General features: G+C 48.0%; 7 protein-coding genes across 7 annotated transcripts, besides 2 other annotated features; all 7 read left to right on the top strand.

The window, feature by feature from the left end:
• Positions 1-632: 632 nt before the first annotated feature.
• On the top strand, positions 633-3,008 carry Tb09.160.4540 (protein phosphatase 2A regulatory subunit, putative; the record flags this gene model as incomplete). Its single annotated transcript, XM_821903.1, has 1 exon — positions 633-3,008. The coding sequence occupies one exon, from the start codon at positions 633-635 to the stop codon at positions 3,006-3,008; it is 2,376 nt and encodes a 791-aa protein (XP_826996.1).
• A 600-nt stretch (positions 3,009-3,608) lies between these two features.
• Tb09.160.4550 (hypothetical protein, conserved) lies at positions 3,609-7,046 on the top strand (the record flags this gene model as incomplete). The annotated part of the gene is made up of 1 exon (XM_821904.1): positions 3,609-7,046. One exon carries the CDS (start codon positions 3,609-3,611, stop codon positions 7,044-7,046), a length of 3,438 nt encoding a protein of 1,145 aa, XP_826997.1.
• Positions 7,047-7,499: 453 nt separating this feature from the next.
• On the top strand, positions 7,500-8,714 carry Tb09.160.4560 (arginine kinase; the record flags this gene model as incomplete). The annotated part of the gene is made up of 1 exon (XM_821905.1): positions 7,500-8,714. One exon carries the CDS (start codon positions 7,500-7,502, stop codon positions 8,712-8,714), a length of 1,215 nt encoding a protein of 404 aa, XP_826998.1.
• Positions 8,715-9,201: 487 nt separating this feature from the next.
• Positions 9,202-9,230: a sequence feature (AT_rich).
• A 659-nt stretch (positions 9,231-9,889) lies between these two features.
• Positions 9,890-11,002, top strand: Tb09.160.4570 (arginine kinase; the record flags this gene model as incomplete). Its single annotated transcript, XM_821906.1, has 1 exon — positions 9,890-11,002. The coding sequence occupies one exon, from the start codon at positions 9,890-9,892 to the stop codon at positions 11,000-11,002; it is 1,113 nt and encodes a 370-aa protein (XP_826999.1).
• Positions 11,003-11,551: 549 nt separating this feature from the next.
• Positions 11,552-11,573: a microsatellite.
• Positions 11,574-11,698: 125 nt separating this feature from the next.
• Positions 11,699-13,225, top strand: Tb09.160.4580 (hypothetical protein, conserved; the record flags this gene model as incomplete). Its single annotated transcript, XM_821907.1, has 1 exon — positions 11,699-13,225. One exon carries the CDS (start codon positions 11,699-11,701, stop codon positions 13,223-13,225), a length of 1,527 nt encoding a protein of 508 aa, XP_827000.1.
• A 419-nt stretch (positions 13,226-13,644) lies between these two features.
• Positions 13,645-14,715, top strand: Tb09.160.4590 (arginine kinase; the record flags this gene model as incomplete). Its single annotated transcript, XM_821908.1, has 1 exon — positions 13,645-14,715. One exon carries the CDS (start codon positions 13,645-13,647, stop codon positions 14,713-14,715), a length of 1,071 nt encoding a protein of 356 aa, XP_827001.1.
• A 1,305-nt stretch (positions 14,716-16,020) lies between these two features.
• Positions 16,021-17,961, top strand: Tb09.160.4600 (ABC transporter, putative; the record flags this gene model as incomplete). Its single annotated transcript, XM_821909.1, has 1 exon — positions 16,021-17,961. One exon carries the CDS (start codon positions 16,021-16,023, stop codon positions 17,959-17,961), a length of 1,941 nt encoding a protein of 646 aa, XP_827002.1.
• Between the last annotated feature and the right edge of the window lie 352 nt (positions 17,962-18,313).

An 18,313-nucleotide genomic window follows, 5' to 3' on the forward strand; every position in this document is an offset into this window, starting at 1 on the left:
CAACTTGAACTTTTATGGCCGACAGGAAAACAACAACATCAAAAGGAACAATAAACAAATAAGAAACGATGAGAAAAGAGAAACTGAAAGGAAAAAAAAGGAGGGAGTGCTACCCGGGGTGTCCAAACGGCTAAACGATTGGACGTGATGTATATGTTGATGCCGGCTGCTCCGTGTGTAAAATAAAGTTGTATGTATGTGTGTCCTTTATCCCCCCCCTCCCGCACACACACACACACCCTTTTGTCCCTCTTCCTTAATCCTGCTTGCAGGGAAGCAGTACCAAAAAACCAATAGTGGACAGATGAAGGGAAATATGACCAGACCGCCGTTTTGTTGCTGTTCGTCGAAATAATTTCTTCGGGAATAATATCCGTTGGCGCTTACTTTTTTTTTTTTCTTTTTGTTTATATTGCAGACCGGCAGGGAGACCCCACCCCCCTCCCGCTAGCACCCCCTACGTGGCTATTTCAAGGAAAGAAGGAGGGACACTATTTTAAACAGGTGTGCAAATATTCGGCCACTGCAGTATATTTGAGCACCTTAAGGAGGTGTGACCAATAACGTCAAGCACACACAACGACGTTCAAGAGGAAATACAAGATAAAGAAAACATAAAATAAAACACTCCCATGAACTCCGGTAGCCCAAGTCCTGTCCGTAGTGCAGAGATAAACGAAGCGGAAGAGGTGGAGCGCGGCGGGTTGCTACCGCCTCTACATTCGGATTCAAGCACCTCGTCGCGCTCCAGGGAACTTTCATCACCCAACCCTGCTTTTGGTGTTGTTCCAACCGTGTCCAGTTGGACAGGTGGCTCGCCTTCCTCAGATTCATGGAATGATATGAGCCGCTGTTCATCCGGCCACAGCGGTCAATCACAAACTGTGGAGAACCGACATCGGTCAGCAAATCCTGTGTTTTCGTTTGGCCCACGAACAACGAGCGGCGGGAGCCTGCGGAGCGGTACATTACCGAACTTACCAAAAGTGGTCCTGCACACAAGGAAAGACAATGTAATGAGGGAACACATTTACTGCGTCGGAACACCGGACGGTAGGCGTGGGTTCTTAGCGAATTGCTTGATACACGCAGAGGACATGGACACAAAAGCGATCGTGGAAGAAATGATTCCCGGAATGTTACTGGTCTCGACCTTCAGCGATTCCTGCTGCACAACAGCCAGTGTGCTCTCAGGTTTAGTAAAGCATTTGCGTGTTGTTAAGAAGGATGTGTTTGTGTACTTTATTGGTCTCATTGTGAGCCTTTGTTGCTCTCCCGATCTCATGGTCGTGCGCCAGATCTCATCCTCTCTTCGGGACATCGTTCAGTTTGTGGAGGATGAAGTTGTTGAGGAGATCCTTGCACCGCTTGTCATGTCGATGAACATGTCGGAGTGGAGCTCGCCGAAGGCGGTTGCAGCTTCTTTGCTTGGGGCACTGGCAACTCGCAAAAACGTCATCCGTGCAAGTGAACAAAGTGTCAAACAGTATTTTAATCAGTTCGTCAATCTTGCTGGAGATGGGAGCACATTTGTGAGGCAGGTTTGCGCTGAGTCGATGCATTTTTGGATTTCAGTGGCTGGAGCGCACCAAGTAAGCCTCAAGGAGATGACACTGTCACTCGTGCGCAAGCGCATGTCCAGGGATGGTAGCGACGCTGTTCGCTACAGCTATGTTGCTCAGCTGCTCCCACTAGCTGAAAAAATTGGAAGGTCAGAAACAACAAAACATCTGCAGAGTTTGCTTATCAGTGCAAGCAGTGACAGTAGTTGGCGTGTCAGATATTACACTGCGAACTGTCTTTCCGCCTTTTCTCGTCTGTGTATGAGACCATCGGATCTCGTTGGAGTGTTTATGAGCCTCAGTAGGGATGAAATGAAGGAGGTGCGTGCCGCTGTTGTTGAACAACTCGGTGCGTTTACTCCAGACATTGTACCTATGCAAGTGGCTGTCAGGGCTTGTATTAGCGTTTCCCTTCTTGCCAAGGATGAAGAACCTCTAGTTAGAGAGGCAGTTGCAAAACAACTACATTTACTACTATCGCCCTTGATTGTGCAAATGTACTCGTCGGACCAGCGGCAGCAGTTGCTGATGTTGCTCACCGACACAAATTTCACTGTAGCCGAAACTGCCACACGGAACTCGGCTCGAGTAGTTGAGACCCTGCTCAAATATATGCAGGCTGACGCTCCGATAAACTTATCTGGTTCTTCTCCCTCTATTCCCATTGAGCATACGAACAGCGCTGCTGCGGCACGAAGCAGTGGTCCAAAGAAAACTACGAAGGGTTCGGCAGCAGAGGAAGCGGCAGTAGTGGGTGCAGATAAAAAGGGGATGGAGGACCACGCAACGGAAGAGTTTATAGACCGTACAGCAGAGGAGTTAAGGGCGCACGCTACAAGTGTTGTGGTGGGCCTTGCAGAAAAGCTGCGCTGCGTGAGTGAGTCATCCATTTGGCGTATGCGTGAAGCTGCTGTGGATGCTCTCCGTCACTTCTGCGCTGCAATGCCATGGGAGGAATTTACGCCACTCTTGAATACCATACGTGCCCTATTGAGGGATCCGGTCAATGTTGTTCGTACACGCTCCGCAGACACACTTGCAGTGGTTGCCGGGGCGTATGGGCCAGAGATGGCGGCTTTCATGATGTCTGAACTTCTCGACAACGAGTTTGATTTAGCAAACAACCTGCCGTTTACCTCGAGGATAGTGGCTATTCGCTGCTTGTCCTCCCTTGTTCCATTAGTTGACAGTTTTCGTTCGGGCGACAACCGGCACCACGAGTTGCGTGAGCGCTGGGTATCAACAATTTCATTACTCGCGGAGGATGATGTACCTAACGTACGCTTGATGCTCGCGAGAACTATAGCAGAGCACTGGAATTGGTATAAGTCGTGCGCTGCGAAGAGTGAAGTTATATGTAACTGCGTGGAGCGGCTAAAGCGTGATGTAGATGTAGATGTAGTAAACGCTGTAAGGGATCTCCACTTAAATTTCCGTAAGGCATGATGGGCGTTCTTTCGTGAGATACAACGCGGAAGAATCAGCGAACCGTGTGTTGTATTATTCTTTTTTTTTTTTACCATCCGCCATGCACACGCGCAGTTGGGCGTGCGCATTCGGGGGGTTTCATGGCTTGTAGTTGCAGATATTGAATGTGTGTTGTTTACTTGGTTATATTTGTTGGTGGGAACGGCCTTTCTCTCCGACTTTTTTTTTGTGTTGCCGCACCGACAATTTGGAGGTGTCGCCACTGCTGGTGTTCTCGCCCTCTTCTTTTCCCCTTTTTGAGAAAATAAGGAGATGAAAGGGAGGATTAGCCTCCAAGGTGGTGTGTTCCCACTCATATATATGGAGGCAACTGGATTTCTTCATTTGGTCTCCTGCTACTGTGGGAGTGTTGATATATGATACACTAAACAATGTGAGTGCAACTGTTGATTGTAACGTTTAACTGGACGCGTTTCTTATCACTGAGCATTTAACACTAGTTTTGATCGTTAACTTCTTTTCCGTTCTCCCCTATTTGTATTTACGGTTTGCAATGTAGGCGCCTGTACGGGAGCGGGGAAGGGGGTTTAGGAAAGCGCACACAATCCGGTGTTGTGCATGACCTCCCTTTTACCAGCGGCGGAGTCGCATGATGTGAGGAGCGTAGAAACTACTGATGTATCTTCCTCCTACACAAACCCTGCAGGGGCACCACATGTATCTCCGTCCTCCTCCTCAACGGCGGAGAAGAAGAGCGTAGGAACCATGCTTTTTAGCAAGACACTCTTCAGTTTACCCCCAGTCAGTTCAGTTCATCGTTGTCAGGAGGACGGATCCAACCGTACTCTTATGGCATTTCCAGTTGATGATAAACACCTACTCGTGGTTGTTGGTCCCAGTTCGGCTGCCAGTGACACCACCACGTCGCTGTACGTTGTGCGGCAGACTGTAGGAGGCTCCCAAACGTGTGGTCGAGTTTGCTTGCCCATTGCTACCGTTTCGGGATGTGTACGGGACGAAAGCGGGCACAGCATTTCGCAACACGAGAAGAGGGGAAGTTTTTTGATGTCCGAACAATCTACCGATAACGTGGACGGGGGTCGGTCACCTGACCGTTCCTCCCGGCTCATATCGCCCCTGGATGAGTCTGTTGATACCGGTTCAGTTGACAATGATAACAGCACCCCCCAAAATAGGGTAGTTGGAGGAACGAATGCTTCTGATCAGGAGTTCACCAACAGACATAACCCGTCTCATGTATATTTAGTTGCCGATGCCGCGGGCCATGCCATTTGGGCGGTTGAAGTTAATACGGAGTCATTAGGGGCTCGTATTGTACCGGCTTGTTGCTACTGGGGGCAGTGTATGCATGACGGCAAAGTGGACGGTGTGAAAGCGTCGACACGAGGCCAGCACCAAAAAGGTTGTGTGGCGAGTGCGGTGCCACTTCTTGGGGGTTCTAAGGGGTTTGCTGATGGGCCGTTCCAGGTAGCGCGCTTCAACTCCCCTTCTTCACTCTGTTGGGGCGCCGATATGGAAGGTGGAAAAGGAAGAAAACCCCGAGAATGTGCCGTGCTGTTTGTGAGTGACGAGGGGAACCATGCCATAAGGCAAGTGGATCTTGAGAAGGCGCTGGTCCGCACCATTGCTGGTATTGGTGGTGTGTCTGGTTACCGTGACGGCGGGTACACTGCGTCGCAACTGCAACGTGCAGCAGTATTACTTTGGAGTTCTGCCGGGCTGCTGTTTGTTGACAAGCCAAACCGTGCTGTTCGACTGATCGCACAAACTGCTAGGGCGGAAGATGGTGACAGCGGGAACATCATGAAAAAGCCTCCACCACTCACCAGTGTCACAGCACCTGCTCATCCACATGTAGAGACTGAAGGAGACAAGAAGGAGAGGAGTAAGCAAGGGGAAGAAGTCTGCGAAGATGAAGTGCAAGTTTCTACAGTTGCTGGTGGGATTTCAAGTGGTGTGGCGACTCCGTTTGATGACGATGACATCCGCTGCTCGTCCCTGGGAACTTCAACAGCTGCAGCAGTCATGCCAGACGGCAGTGGAATACTCTTCGCCGATGGAGGCAGTGGTGCACTTCAGCTGCTCTCTTCACAGGGTATAAAAATGATAGTTTCTCCGCATGGGCACGGAAACTCCAGTGGCATTCCTCCTGGCTTGGTTGGTTGCACGCATCTTGTGGCTTGCAAATTAATTTTGCATTCGAGCGCCTCACCACACATTGCATTTCTCGCTAGCAGTGGGTCCAATCAAACAGTCTCAATGCTCGTCTTGCGTGGCGGAGCAGATGACGGTGGGATGACGAGTTTTAATTATGACGGCCACACTAATATGCTGCTGCAGTTCGCAGCAACCTCCGAGTTGCAAAGGGGTGTTCTGCGCAGATACAAGAAAGTTGAAAATAGGGCAGGCAGTGATTACCAGAGCACAAAAGTTTCCGCAACTGGGACGACGACTGCTAGTAATGATTGCCATGTCAAAAGGCTATTCGACGAAGCACTTGGTGATCTGGATGGAAATGTGACCCCGGCCACACAAACGGTACGAACATCACGCACTTCATGCGCTAAAGCGTTACCTTGGAAAACTTCTTCGGGCGATCAGCAGTTGACCGACCGTACAGGAAGGGCTGCTGGACGAGTTCTAGATATTTATATGCGTTATGCTCGGCGCCTCACACGACAACACATGGGGTTTGTAACATGCTCACCCAGATGCAAACACTACCTCCGTAATCTGTGGGGAGCCCGTTCACTTTCCTTGATTGGTTTTTGGCGGATGGTTACGCATGCTGGCTATTTTGCCACGTGTTCTGCACCCACAGCTCCCTTAATGTTTCCGTCGTGGGATGGGAGGTCACCAACAAGAGATGCGAGAAGACAAAAGGGCAACAGTGTTCTTCACTTGAATCTATGTGACTGGCGCATTGCCCTCGAGCTTTTGTATGAGTGGAGTATCCGCAGACATGGACATCACGTCGTCTCCCTAATGGAACCAGCCTATTTTTCTCGAGTGCTTGTACTGCTATATCGATGGAGGGGAAGCATGCAGCAGCAGCCGACAACGCAACAAGGTGAAGAGGGTGTGTTGTTAAGCCCCGAGTGGTTCGCCGATGGTTTATTTGATGAAAATGATAGCGAGGTGGTGGTCGCTGCGCACGAAGATTTCCTCAGTCGCATAAAGAATGCGAAGGAGTTGCTGCGCGGGGCAGCGAAGGCTCGTGGGGGCGATGGGAGGCAACAGGAGGGTGATGAAGTGAAGATTCTAGGGGATGAGACGCTGCAACTCCTCCTGCTCAATGAAGGTCCACTAAGACAACTGTTTAATGCCTACGGTAAAACGACATTCATCACCACGAGGTCAACGGTATCGCATGACTCGACGAAGAAACCGATTCTTGCGATGCTCCGGCTAAGACAGTCATTGAATATTGGTCAAGAATATGACAAAGTTCCGTTGGACCATGTGGTTGGGATGCCTTACAAAGAATTCAGGAGGCTTTTCTTTACAATGGGTGTTTTCCCCACCCTTATTACAGAGTCATTACTTCGGCGCGCTTTTGTAGACTCCCTAATGACACCTTTGTTCCGTAGCATCCAGATGGAGATCCCGTCAGAAACAACGAGTAACAAGTGTAAAAAGACCAAAGGAGGTTCAGGGTCAAACGAAATTAAACCGAAGGGAGGAATACATCAGTACGTCGATCGGTCACCTTGTAATGTGCAACGATACGTCTCCGACAACGTCGAGCTTTCTTTTCTTATTTTTGTTGAGGCATTCACTCGAGTCGCTCTAACGATATTTTCACTCTGTCCCGAACACGACAGGAGGGCATACCCAACCGCTGCTGCGAAGGTGGAGGCTCTCATGCGCTGGATCAACCGCTCTGTTGAACTTCACCACACGCGGGAGTGCGATACGTTATTCCATATCGGTTCTCAAAAGGGTGTGGCGCCGCCGGTATCGTATACGTTGCGGCAACTCAATCGGCCGTTTCCTGCTTTTATATTGAACGGTATAACCTCTACAACCAAATGAAGCCCTACCATCAAGTACGAGTTTGCGGTACACAAATATGAGGCCGTGTTGCTACACTTTTTGGCAAATGCTCACAAGAAAACATAAGTAAAATGTGTCTTTCTGTAAGCGTTGTTGGCTGCAGCACCCACTACATGGTATCCTCGGCATCCGGGAGAGTGGAGCAGGTTACGGGCACGGCTAATCCTGTTTCTACCAAACTATGACACTCCCCTTCACTCTTTGTTTCTTGTATTAATTTTCCCGTGAGTGCACGTATATTTATATCCACTCGTCTTAATTATCGGCAAATTGGTATTCCTCCCATTTCTACAGACGAATAGCAACCACCACTAGCGAACAAAAAAAAAAGGCAACAGTTTTACAACCAGAAAAAAACCATACTACCGACAGCAATTTTTGTGTTGAGTAAGCACTCACAACATCTACCAGAGCACACGAAACAAAAAAGATATGGGCTTCGGATCATCAAAACCCAAGAACAAGCCGTCCAAAGCTGATTCAAAGAATTCTCCATCAGATCCAACGGGGGCAGGAAATAATGATTTGGAAAAGGCCTTTGCGAAACTGCAGGCTGCAAAGGACTGCCACTCGCTGTTGAAGAAACATCTGACAAGTGATGTCTTCAAGAAGCTAAAGGACAAGAAGACGAAGTTGGGTGCTACCTTACTTGATGTCATTCAATCTGGTGTACAGAACCTCGATTCCGGTGTTGGTTTATATGCACCAGACGCAGAAGCCTACACTGTGTTTGCCGACCTCTTCGATCCCGTCATTGAGGATTACCACAACGGCTTTAAGGTAACGGACAAACAACCACCAAAGGACTTCGGTGACTTAAATACGCTGGTTGACGTTGATCCGGAAGGTAAATATGTTATTTCCACCCGTGTGCGCTGTGGCCGCAGTCTCGCCGGTTACCCATTCAACCCATGCCTAACGAAGGAGCAGTACGAGGAAATGGAGTCACGTGTGCGGGAACAACTGAGCACAATGACAGATGATCTGCAAGGTACTTATTATCCGCTTTCTGGCATGACGAAAGAAACACAACAGCAGCTAATTGATGACCACTTCCTCTTCAAGGAGGGCGATCGTTTCCTGCAAGCTGCCCGCGCATGCGAGTATTGGCCAACTGGTCGTGGTATCTACCATAACAATGACAAGACATTCCTCGTGTGGGTGAATGAAGAGGACCACCTGCGCATCATTTCCATGCAGAAGGGCGGGAACTTGAAGGAGGTCTTCGGCCGTCTTGTGAAGGCAGTGAACACCATTGAAGAGAAGGTGGAGTTTTCTCGTGATGACCGACTTGGTTTCCTGACGTTCTGCCCCTCGAACCTCGGCACGACGATCCGCGCAAGTGTGCACATCAAATTACCGAAACTTGGTGCTGATCGCGCTAAACTTGAGGAGGTTGCTGCAAAATATAACCTGCAGGTACGTGGAACAGCTGGTGAGCACTCTGACAGCCCTGACGGAATTTATGATATCAGCAACAAGCGCCGCCTCGGCCTATCGGAGTATGAAGCCGTAAAGGAAATGCAAGACGGTATCCTTGAGCTCATCAAACTGGAGCAATCCGATGATGCAGAGGGGAACGGAGGTGCTGACGCTGCTGGGCCAGATGATGGCGTAGACGGTGTAGCCACGAATGAAAATGAATAATCTGGTGAGGGTGATGCATTGTTCTATTCAGGCAAGTAGGACATTACTTTTACTTCGGTATTGATTTTCCTTCTTTTGTTTTTTCGGTGTTTTTGATTGGACAAGGTAAATTATTAGATAGGGTAGCATGTGATGATTCCTACTCCTTATATTTTCTAAAAAAGAAAGAAGTTTCTTTCCCCTTTGATTTTTATTTTTGCCCTCCCCTTTCTTTTTCCCATTTTTTTCTTATGTTTATATTTAATATAAAAACTGCATCAATGTATTATGTATATACCTTTATATCAATGTATTTATTAACTTTTTAATGATGCAAGAGATCATGACATAATGGGAAAATGGTGTGGGGGAGAACGGGTCGGGATGGAAGGGGGAGGTACTTGTGTATAGAGAGAGATTTTGTAGGGTTGTTCACTGATAAAGCAACGTTTTCAGACGAGCGCCATCCCAATAGTACTCTTTTTTGGATATTCTCCTTACTCTTTCCTTTTAATCTTTTTTTATTTTTATTTTTTTCCTCTGGCCTGTTATTGTAGCTGGTGCTCCGTCCTTCTGTCGTCTACCATCCTTATTTTTTGTCCCCTAATTCTTCCTTGGTCCTGCAAATTTAACGGATTTCCCCACCACCTAGTTGAAGAGTACCCAAAGCACGTCTCGCAATGATCCAGGGAATAAAAGATGACAGGTGAAAGAGAAGCCGTGAGAATCTCTATCTGAAGTCCAGAGGGATAAACATGTGTGCAGATGCGCGTTATTCTCAAGAGAGTATGGAACTACTCATCCACTCGTCATACATTCTTGTGCTCCGGCGCAAACCAAAAAAAAAAATTATTGCTGCCACTCTTTGATTTGTGGCGTGGGCAAAGTCATTGAAGCCACACAAACCGCTGGATGTTAAAACAGTATTGACATTGGAAACAGAAACGCATAACTACAGGACGGACAACAAAGAAGTTAAAAAAATGAAAAAGTAAAGAAAGGACCGGTTCCCGCTTTTGATTATTCCTAACGCTGAGGATCACAACGCACCATCTTTAACAGCACGTCCCCTAACTTTAACTTCATTTTCTTCTTTTCTCTTTTATGTGCGTCCCTTTAATCAAAGCTGAACAGCTGTTCTTGTTGCACTATCACAAAAACAGCGAGTATCTACCAAACAAGAAAAAAAATTAAAGATGGCTACCCGCGACGTTGCTGCCGAGTTGGAAAAGGCCTTTGCGAAACTGCAGGCTGCAAAGGACTGCCACTCGCTGTTGAAGAAACATCTGACAAGTGATGTCTTCAAGAAGCTAAAGGACAAGAAGACGAAGTTGGGTGCTACCTTACTTGATGTCATTCAATCTGGTGTACAGAACCTCGATTCCGGTGTTGGTTTATATGCACCAGACGCAGAAGCCTACACTGTGTTTGCCGACCTCTTCGATCCCGTCATTGAGGATTACCACAACGGCTTTAAGGTAACGGACAAACAACCACCAAAGGACTTCGGTGACTTAAATACGCTGGTTGACGTTGATCCGGAAGGTAAATATGTTATTTCCACCCGTGTGCGCTGTGGCCGCAGTCTCGCCGGTTACCCATTCAACCCATGCCTAACGAAGGAGCAGTACGAGGAAATGGAGTCACGTGTGCGGGAACAACTGAGCACAATGACAGATGATCTGCAAGGTACTTATTATCCGCTTTCTGGCATGACGAAAGAAACACAACAGCAGCTAATTGATGACCACTTCCTCTTCAAGGAGGGCGATCGTTTCCTGCAAGCTGCCCGCGCATGCGAGTATTGGCCAACTGGTCGTGGTATCTACCATAACAATGACAAGACATTCCTCGTGTGGGTGAATGAAGAGGACCACCTGCGCATCATTTCCATGCAGAAGGGCGGGAACTTGAAGGAGGTCTTCAGCCGTCTTGTGAAGGCAGTGAACATCATTGAAGAGAAGGTGGAGTTTTCTCGTGATGATCGACTTGGTTTCCTGACGTTCTGCCCCTCGAACCTCGGCACGACGATCCGCGCAAGTGTGCACATCAAATTACCGAAACTTGGTGCTGATCGCGCTAAACTTGAGGAGGTTGCTGCAAAATATAACCTGCAGGTACGTGGAACAGCTGGTGAGCACTCTGACAGCCCTGACGGAATTTATGATATCAGCAACAAGCGCCGCCTCGGCCTATCGGAGTATGAAGCCGTAAAGGAAATGCAAGACGGTATCCTTGAGCTCATCAAACTGGAGAATCGGGCTGTCGTAACCGATGGCGCCAAACCATTTGTTGGTTCGAACTTGTAGGGTTCTTTCCTTTCTTTCATACATTTCCCCTCTTAATTTTCTTCTTTGTTGACCTTTTTGCTTTATTTGCTGCTGATATCATTGTTATGGTCTTTTTTAAAATTTTGGAAACGTAATTAGGTGATGATTGCCTTTGCTTCCGGTGGCTCCACTACTTGCTGAGTGACTTGATTGTTGTTACTTGTATTTTTTAAAAAAATGTGTTGGAAGATGCGTATGCGTGTATGTGCATGTGTTCTTCACTGTAGCACCATGCTGGTCTACTCCGCATAATTCTACGTTGGGGGAAGAAGTTGAGGCACGTGAAAGAATTTGTGAAGTTATTGGTGTGTACAAGTAAAAGGATTCAGAACAGGGGCCTGTATGGGGGGGGGGGGGTGAACGCGTGTCCACGCCACTGTTGCCGAAGTGTCTGCCCTGCTCTTCTACCAAATTTCCTGAATCGTATTTGTGTCGAACTGCTGTACGCAACTGTTCCGATTACGCTTTTCGAATCCTCTCTTGTTAGTGTGTCTGATGTAGAACTATTCCATTGTTTTGTTGCTAACATATTATTATTATTATTATTATTTTTGCGATTTGTCATATATACGAAATTTTTTTCTTTTCATGCTTCTCCTCTGGTACGGGTAAGGGCACTAGGCAAGTGCAAGACCATTGCAAGTGGCATTTCAGGTTTGCGACTCGCAGTGGGCTATGTTTTGTTGCACCTTCACTCAAGCCTGCCGTGCCCAACCTGGTGGCGTACCCCGACTAGATGTGAGTACTGTCAAAAGAATGTTCCCTCCAGCGCAGGTAGCGCAATGGCCGCCGGGATATCTTCCGGCGTGTGGCGTCGCACACTTCCTGAGCCCCGATGGCGTCCCACTTGCTGATGTGATTGATTGCCACCGCGACATGAGGGCAGACCGCCGTTGCCAGCTTCAGCGGGATTTTGCTGCAGATTATACGATGTGGTGCCGGGCAACATTAATGGACTTTGTACGTCGCCTTAACGAGAGGGACCGACGTCGCATGAAGCGTTTTTGTATGCGCGACCGAACGATGCATGATGCTGAAGTCCGCGAGTTGCTCGGTCTTGCCCCATACGTAGCCCCACGAGCACAACCGTCGCAGGAAACTGTCGGTACTAGCGCGGCACCCAAATGGGGGAGTTGTTACGAATTCACCCCTTTTGCTGTGACACAAGGTCACGCCATGCTTCCCGTGTCGCAGTGCAACGGGTCGGACGCACGTATGTACTTATCAACATTCCCACAGATAAGAAACATCATGCATACAGAGTTCGACAGCATGGGGCCCGCACGTGCCATAGCACTTCTCTCCGGTGATGATTTCTTTCCGACAGCTGAGTGTCTTCAGGAACTGGTGTTGTACCTCCGGAGCCGGGTGGGCGAAATTATCGCTGCGGAAAAGGCATTTCGCGGTTCCTCTCTGTTCACTGAGCGCGGTAGGGATGCCAATGACGGAGACCAGCATGAGGCCGATGCCGGTCAACCGTTCTCTCTTGATACACCTGTTGTTTCTTTTTTTGGTAACGGGCGTCTGGCGTGGTTATTAAACAACAGCGGCCTCCTCCCTTTCCCTGTGGTGCCTGTGCAACCGCCCGAGTACGCCGCGAGAAGACAGCGCCGCAACAAACATTTGCTCTCCCGTGATGGGTTTGTTTCAGAATTATTTGGGCATGGAGTACTTCCTGAAAGCTTCACTACCGTGTTTCCTTGCGAGACAATCACCGTCCCTGATGCCCTTCGCAAGTACCGCCCGTGTGTTGTGCTTGTGGAGCCGCATGTCGATAGGGACTGGTTGTGCGATCTCCGCGGGTTTTATACAACGAGGGAGGTGGTGTTGCTCGGGTCCGTAGACTCGCCAGCGATGTGCTCGTTTGGTTTTCCTTTTTTGTCTTTCGGCGTTATGGCCGGGCCCACTACCTATTGGGCATACAATGAGGCATTACAACGAGTGTCAGCAGCCGAGAGAATTCAAATGCCTGTGGATCCACCACACGTGTCACAGGGCTATGCACGCCGTCCAATCGACAATATATCGTCCTACCTGATTTCTCCAAACGACTGCTATGCGTTTAGCTACCAGCATCGATGTCTTTCCTTCATTCGCAAGGAATACCCTATTTCCAGAGGGCGGTGCACAGAAGCAATATGCAACACGTCACCAGAGCTTTGTCCCTCGAATATGGTTGCCGGTGAGAAGCACCAAATATGAGTTTCACGGGGCATCAAAACTATAAAACACCAAAAAGTATCGACTTTTCATTAGCCCCTCTCCCAGTAATCCGTGCATTTTTTTTTTTGATACACCTGTCAATTAATGCGTGTTTCCGGTACCACATCGGGTGACAGTCATCGAATAAAACTGGCGATGCAAGTGACGGGATATTCTTCATTCACCGGCCGTACCCAAAGCGACTAAAGAAAAGAAGTTATAGCGGCAATGTGGCAAAAAAAAACAACTAAAGTCTAGAAAGCACAAAAAAATTTAACCACTGCATGTTGAAAAGTGTGGATTAACTTAACGTTTGTTCAGCGCGTATGTTCCCTCCTTTTCCTACTGCAACGCCACCGTTTTTATTAGTTTCTACGAAAAGCTAACAAATATCTACCAAACAAGAAAAAAAATTAAAGATGGCTACCCGCGACGTTGCTGCCGAGTTGGAAAAGGCCTTTGCGAAACTGCAGGCTGCAAAGGACTGCCACTCGCTGTTGAAGAAATATCTGACAAGTGATGTCTTCAAGAAGCTAAAGGACAAGAAGACGAAGTTGGGTGCTACCTTACTTGATGTCATTCAATCTGGTGTACAGAACCTCGATTCCGGTGTTGGTTTATATGCACCAGACGCAGAAGCCTACACTGTGTTTGCCGACCTCTTCGATCCCGTCATTGAGGATTACCACAACGGCTTTAAGGTAACGGACAAACAACCACCAAAGGACTTCGGTGACTTAAATACGCTGGTTGACGTTGATCCGGAAGGTAAATATGTTATTTCCACCCGTGTGCGCTGTGGCCGCAGTCTCGCCGGTTACCCATTCAACCCATGCCTAACGAAGGAGCAGTACGAGGAAATGGAGTCACGTGTGCGGGAACAACTGAGCACAATGACAGATGATCTGCAAGGTACTTATTATCCGCTTTCTGGCATGACGAAAGAAACACAACAGCAGCTAATTGATGACCACTTCCTCTTCAAGGAGGGCGATCGTTTCCTGCAAGCTGCCCGCGCATGCGAGTATTGGCCAACTGGTCGTGGTATCTACCATAACAATGACAAGACATTCCTCGTGTGGGTGAATGAAGAGGACCACCTGCGTATCATTTCCATGCAGAAGGGCGGGAACTTGAAGGAGGTCTTCGGCCGTCTTGTGAAGGCAGTGAACACCATTGAAAAAAAGGTGGAGTTCTCTCGTGATGATCGACTTGGTTTCCTGACGTTCTGCCCCTCGAACCTCGGCACGACGATCCGCGCAAGTGTGCACATCAAATTACCGAAACTTGGTGCTGATCGCGCTAAACTTGAGGAGGTTGCTGCAAAATATAACCTGCAGGTACGTGGAACAGCTGGTGAGCACTCTGACAGCCCTGACGGAATTTATGATATCAGCAACAAGCGCCGCCTCGGCCTATCGGAGTATGAAGCCGTAAAGGAAATGCAAGACGGTATCCTTGAGCTCATCAAACTGGAGAAGTCGAAGTAGTGCGTTTTCTTTTTCCTGATGGAACTGAAATGTACAGTTGGTTGAAAGGGAGACTCATGTTAGGAACATTCTTATGTATCTATGTATCCATAACAGGTGGGAAAGGAAGAAACAAATGGGTGAAAATGTCCGTTGTCCCTCTGCTTCGTCAGCCTGTATTAATTGATACGTGCTGATATCTCTTCTTTCTAAATCGTACTTTTTTGGAAGTGTCGGAAGTGTGAGAAGTTATTGGTGCTTTCAGGTACACCCACGCAACTGTAAGTGCTGGTGAGTAGATGCAAAGAAATATATGATTGGTTTTTGTATATGTGTGAAAATAAGGAGACTAGGGAAGTTGAAAGAGAGGGAAGATGCTCTGCTGCTGTCTGTTACTCGCGTTTTTTTTGCTAATACTTTTTTCACTGAAAGTGGCTTTGAAGGCTGCTTCGTTGTTCACGCTTATGCGTTAACGCAAGCACGCGCGCTCATATCATATTAAGCAATATAATATATATGTATGTGAGTGTGTGTTTGTGTGTGTAAGCGACAAAAAGCGACTTTCTGGTATCCTTCGTTTTTGACTCGTTACTGTTAGGAACCGAGAGCCTTTTCTTCATTTTCTGTTGATGGCTTTTTTTTTCTCCCCTTTTTTCCTTGTTTGTATGCACCTCTGCGATCCCAACATGTATTCAATCCCTCCGTGTGTGTTTGTGTGTTCCCACCCATTTGATATGTATTTCGTCTTCTGCTGGTTTTATTTATTTATGTGCTTATTTTTTTTTGTTCGATGGGAAATAACTGGGTGATGGAGAGAGTGAAAAAGAGGTGATGAATGGTTTGTTTGTTTGTCTTTCTTTTTTTTTTTTGTGAGGGAAGGGAAAGGGAAGCAATTTTTTCTCCTGCTTCCTATTTTGTTTATTTTGATAAAACGCCTTTTTTTTATTCCAGTGTCTGCTTCGTTCTTTGATTCATCAAATTAATCGGTGGTTGCGAGCATGTAGGCCTTTGGGCACTGCTCCCTCTGCCACCTGTTCTTTCATTTCACCCTGTTGCGTATTTTCTTCTTTACATCCTTTCGCTTTTCTTTTTTTTTCCCCCTCTTTATTATTTTTATGGTTTCGTTGTATGCTGCTTCGCCGTCACAATTGCTTAATTGATTGTTTCTGTGTAGAAAACAGTACCTAAGTTCGAAAGCTATCATCCCTTCTAAACCACAATCGCGTCCACACGATCTGCACTGTAAAGCAGCAGGCCGACGGAGAATAAGAAACGAAAAAGCAAAAAAAAAATAAAAGAGTATTCAGTGAGTGATACAAATAAGAAATGCCGGATTCACCTGAAACTGGAAGAGCACCAATAAACCTCGAGGGTGAACTCTGCATGGAGAGGGTAGTGAACTACACTTGGGAGAACTTGGCCTTTCAGGTGCCCGCGAAGGACAGTGATGGGCGTAAGATAAAAAAAACGCTGATCCACAAGATGAGTGGGACGGCTTTGGGAGGGCGGGTCCTCGCAATCATGGGGCCATCCGGTGCCGGAAAAACTACATTGATGAGCGCCATCACGGGAAAACTGCACGGCACAGAAAAGAACCTTGAAGGATGTTGCTTCCTTAACAATGCGATATTCACAGATCGGTACAGGGCGGTCGTGTCTTTTGTGGCGCAGGATGATATTGTCATGGCCATGGACACACCGTATGAAGCCACTTACTTTGCATGCCGCGTACGTCTCGGGTTGGGGCCTCGCGAATCAGAAGTCCTTGTGAATGAAGTCATTAACCGTCTGCACCTTGTAGAGTGCCAGGACACCGTGTTGGGTATTCCAGGACTTGTAAAGGGTGTGTCGGGTGGTGAACGGAAACGAGCTAATGTGGCCACGGCTCTCGTGGCAAACCCCTGTGTTATTGTGTTGGATGAACCAACCACTGGCCTCGACTCCGTCAACGCCCTTCGCGTGGGTCAGATGCTTCAAGACCTCGCAAAGAAGGAGAAGCGAACTGTTATCGCAACCGTTCACTCACCATCTTCTGAGCTCGTAGAGACATTCGATGACCTATTATTACTCTCTGAGGGTCATGTGGTATATCATGGACCGAGGGAGGAGGCCACAGCATACTTCGCATCTATCGGTCATCAGGTGCCCCCGCGGACAAATCCCTGTGAGTACTTCATGGAACTCCTTCAGCTTCCGAAGGAGGAGTTAGAGGTGTTGTGGCGGGCCTGGGAACTTTATCTGACGACGCCAGCCGCGAGCACGAATCCCTGCCTGTTAAAGGTGTCGGGCCCCATTACGGAGAGAGACCCCTACCTGGAAGACCATCTAAAGAAAAAAGGATCCAGCTGGATTGTCCAACTGGTTGAACTTACGAAACGCTCCTATCGAATGTATCCCCGCCACCCAAGCGCTGTCTTTGTTCGACTCGTGCAGACACTCTTCGTTGGTATTCTGATGGCCCTTTTCTATTTTCGGATTACTTTGGATCAAAATGGCGTGAAGGATCGTCTCGGTGTTCTACATATGGTGTTAATTAATGGCATGTTTTCGTCCGCAATGTACGGCGCCGCCGCTTACCCACCGGAACGTGCTGTGTATCTTCAGGAGCAATCCACCGACTCGTACAATGCGCTGACTTACGTGCTCGCAAAGTTTATCGCTGAGACGGCGTTTCAGGTTGCGTTCCCCACGGCGTTCGCTCTAATCACCTACTTTACGATCGGGTTTTACGCTTCATTTTCCGCCTTTATGGTGCACTGGTTTCTGTTGGTGCAGTTAGCCCTCACAGCGTATGCCTTTGGTCTCGCCTTCGCAACGTTCTTCAAGTCCATCAACACAACCTACGCGCTGCTTCCTGTTGTGTTTCTCCCGCTCATTATAGTAACCGGGTTGTACGCCAACACAGAACGGTTGCACCCCTATTGGTCGTGGTTGATCGTCATTTCTTTCCCTCGTCACGCCTACCTTGGTGTCGTTATCAATGAGTTCAGCAGACTTGAAAAGATTTGTGACCCACCTGACCTTCACTGCCGCTATCCCGATGGTCAATCTGTCATTGAGTTCTTTAATTTTGACAGTTGGAGTTGGTGGAAGTCCATTGTCGTGCTCCTGGCGTATCAAGCTGTGCTTATCATCATCACATTTGTGTCCCTGCTCATTCAGGGGAAGCGAAGCAGAGGACGTTTAGTATTCAGGAAGAATCTTGACTCCCGTAGCGACCCTGCTCAGACCGCTGCTTGCGCTGGTGAAACGGAAGAGGGGAAGTGAGAAACCGATTAACTTACTGGCTAGGAACTTTTTCGTTTGTGTGGAGGTGGCTCGGGGTGTTGATGTGGAAAGAGAGAGGGAAAGACAGTTCGGGAAAAGCTCAAACCCTCGTCCCCCAGTCTTACCATTTTAATTTGTGTGATGCCCATTTCCGTCAGTTGCCCGTGTGATGGAGCGCTGGAAGCTCTCTCGCATGCGGGAGCAAGCAGTTATATATCTCTATATATGTCCATCTACTTGATAAAACGGCCAGGGACTACTGCAGTTCTGCAGTGTGTGGTGTCGGGCACAGCGTGGGGTCTTTGGGCTAAGCTTTAAGTTTCTATTATGGCACAGACAACTGGTAAAACGT

Source organism: Trypanosoma brucei, chromosome 9 (genome assembly GCF_000002445.2).
Source record: "Trypanosoma brucei brucei TREU927 chromosome 9, whole genome shotgun sequence".
In the NCBI taxonomy this organism is placed as follows: domain Eukaryota; phylum Euglenozoa; class Kinetoplastea; order Trypanosomatida; family Trypanosomatidae; genus Trypanosoma; species Trypanosoma brucei.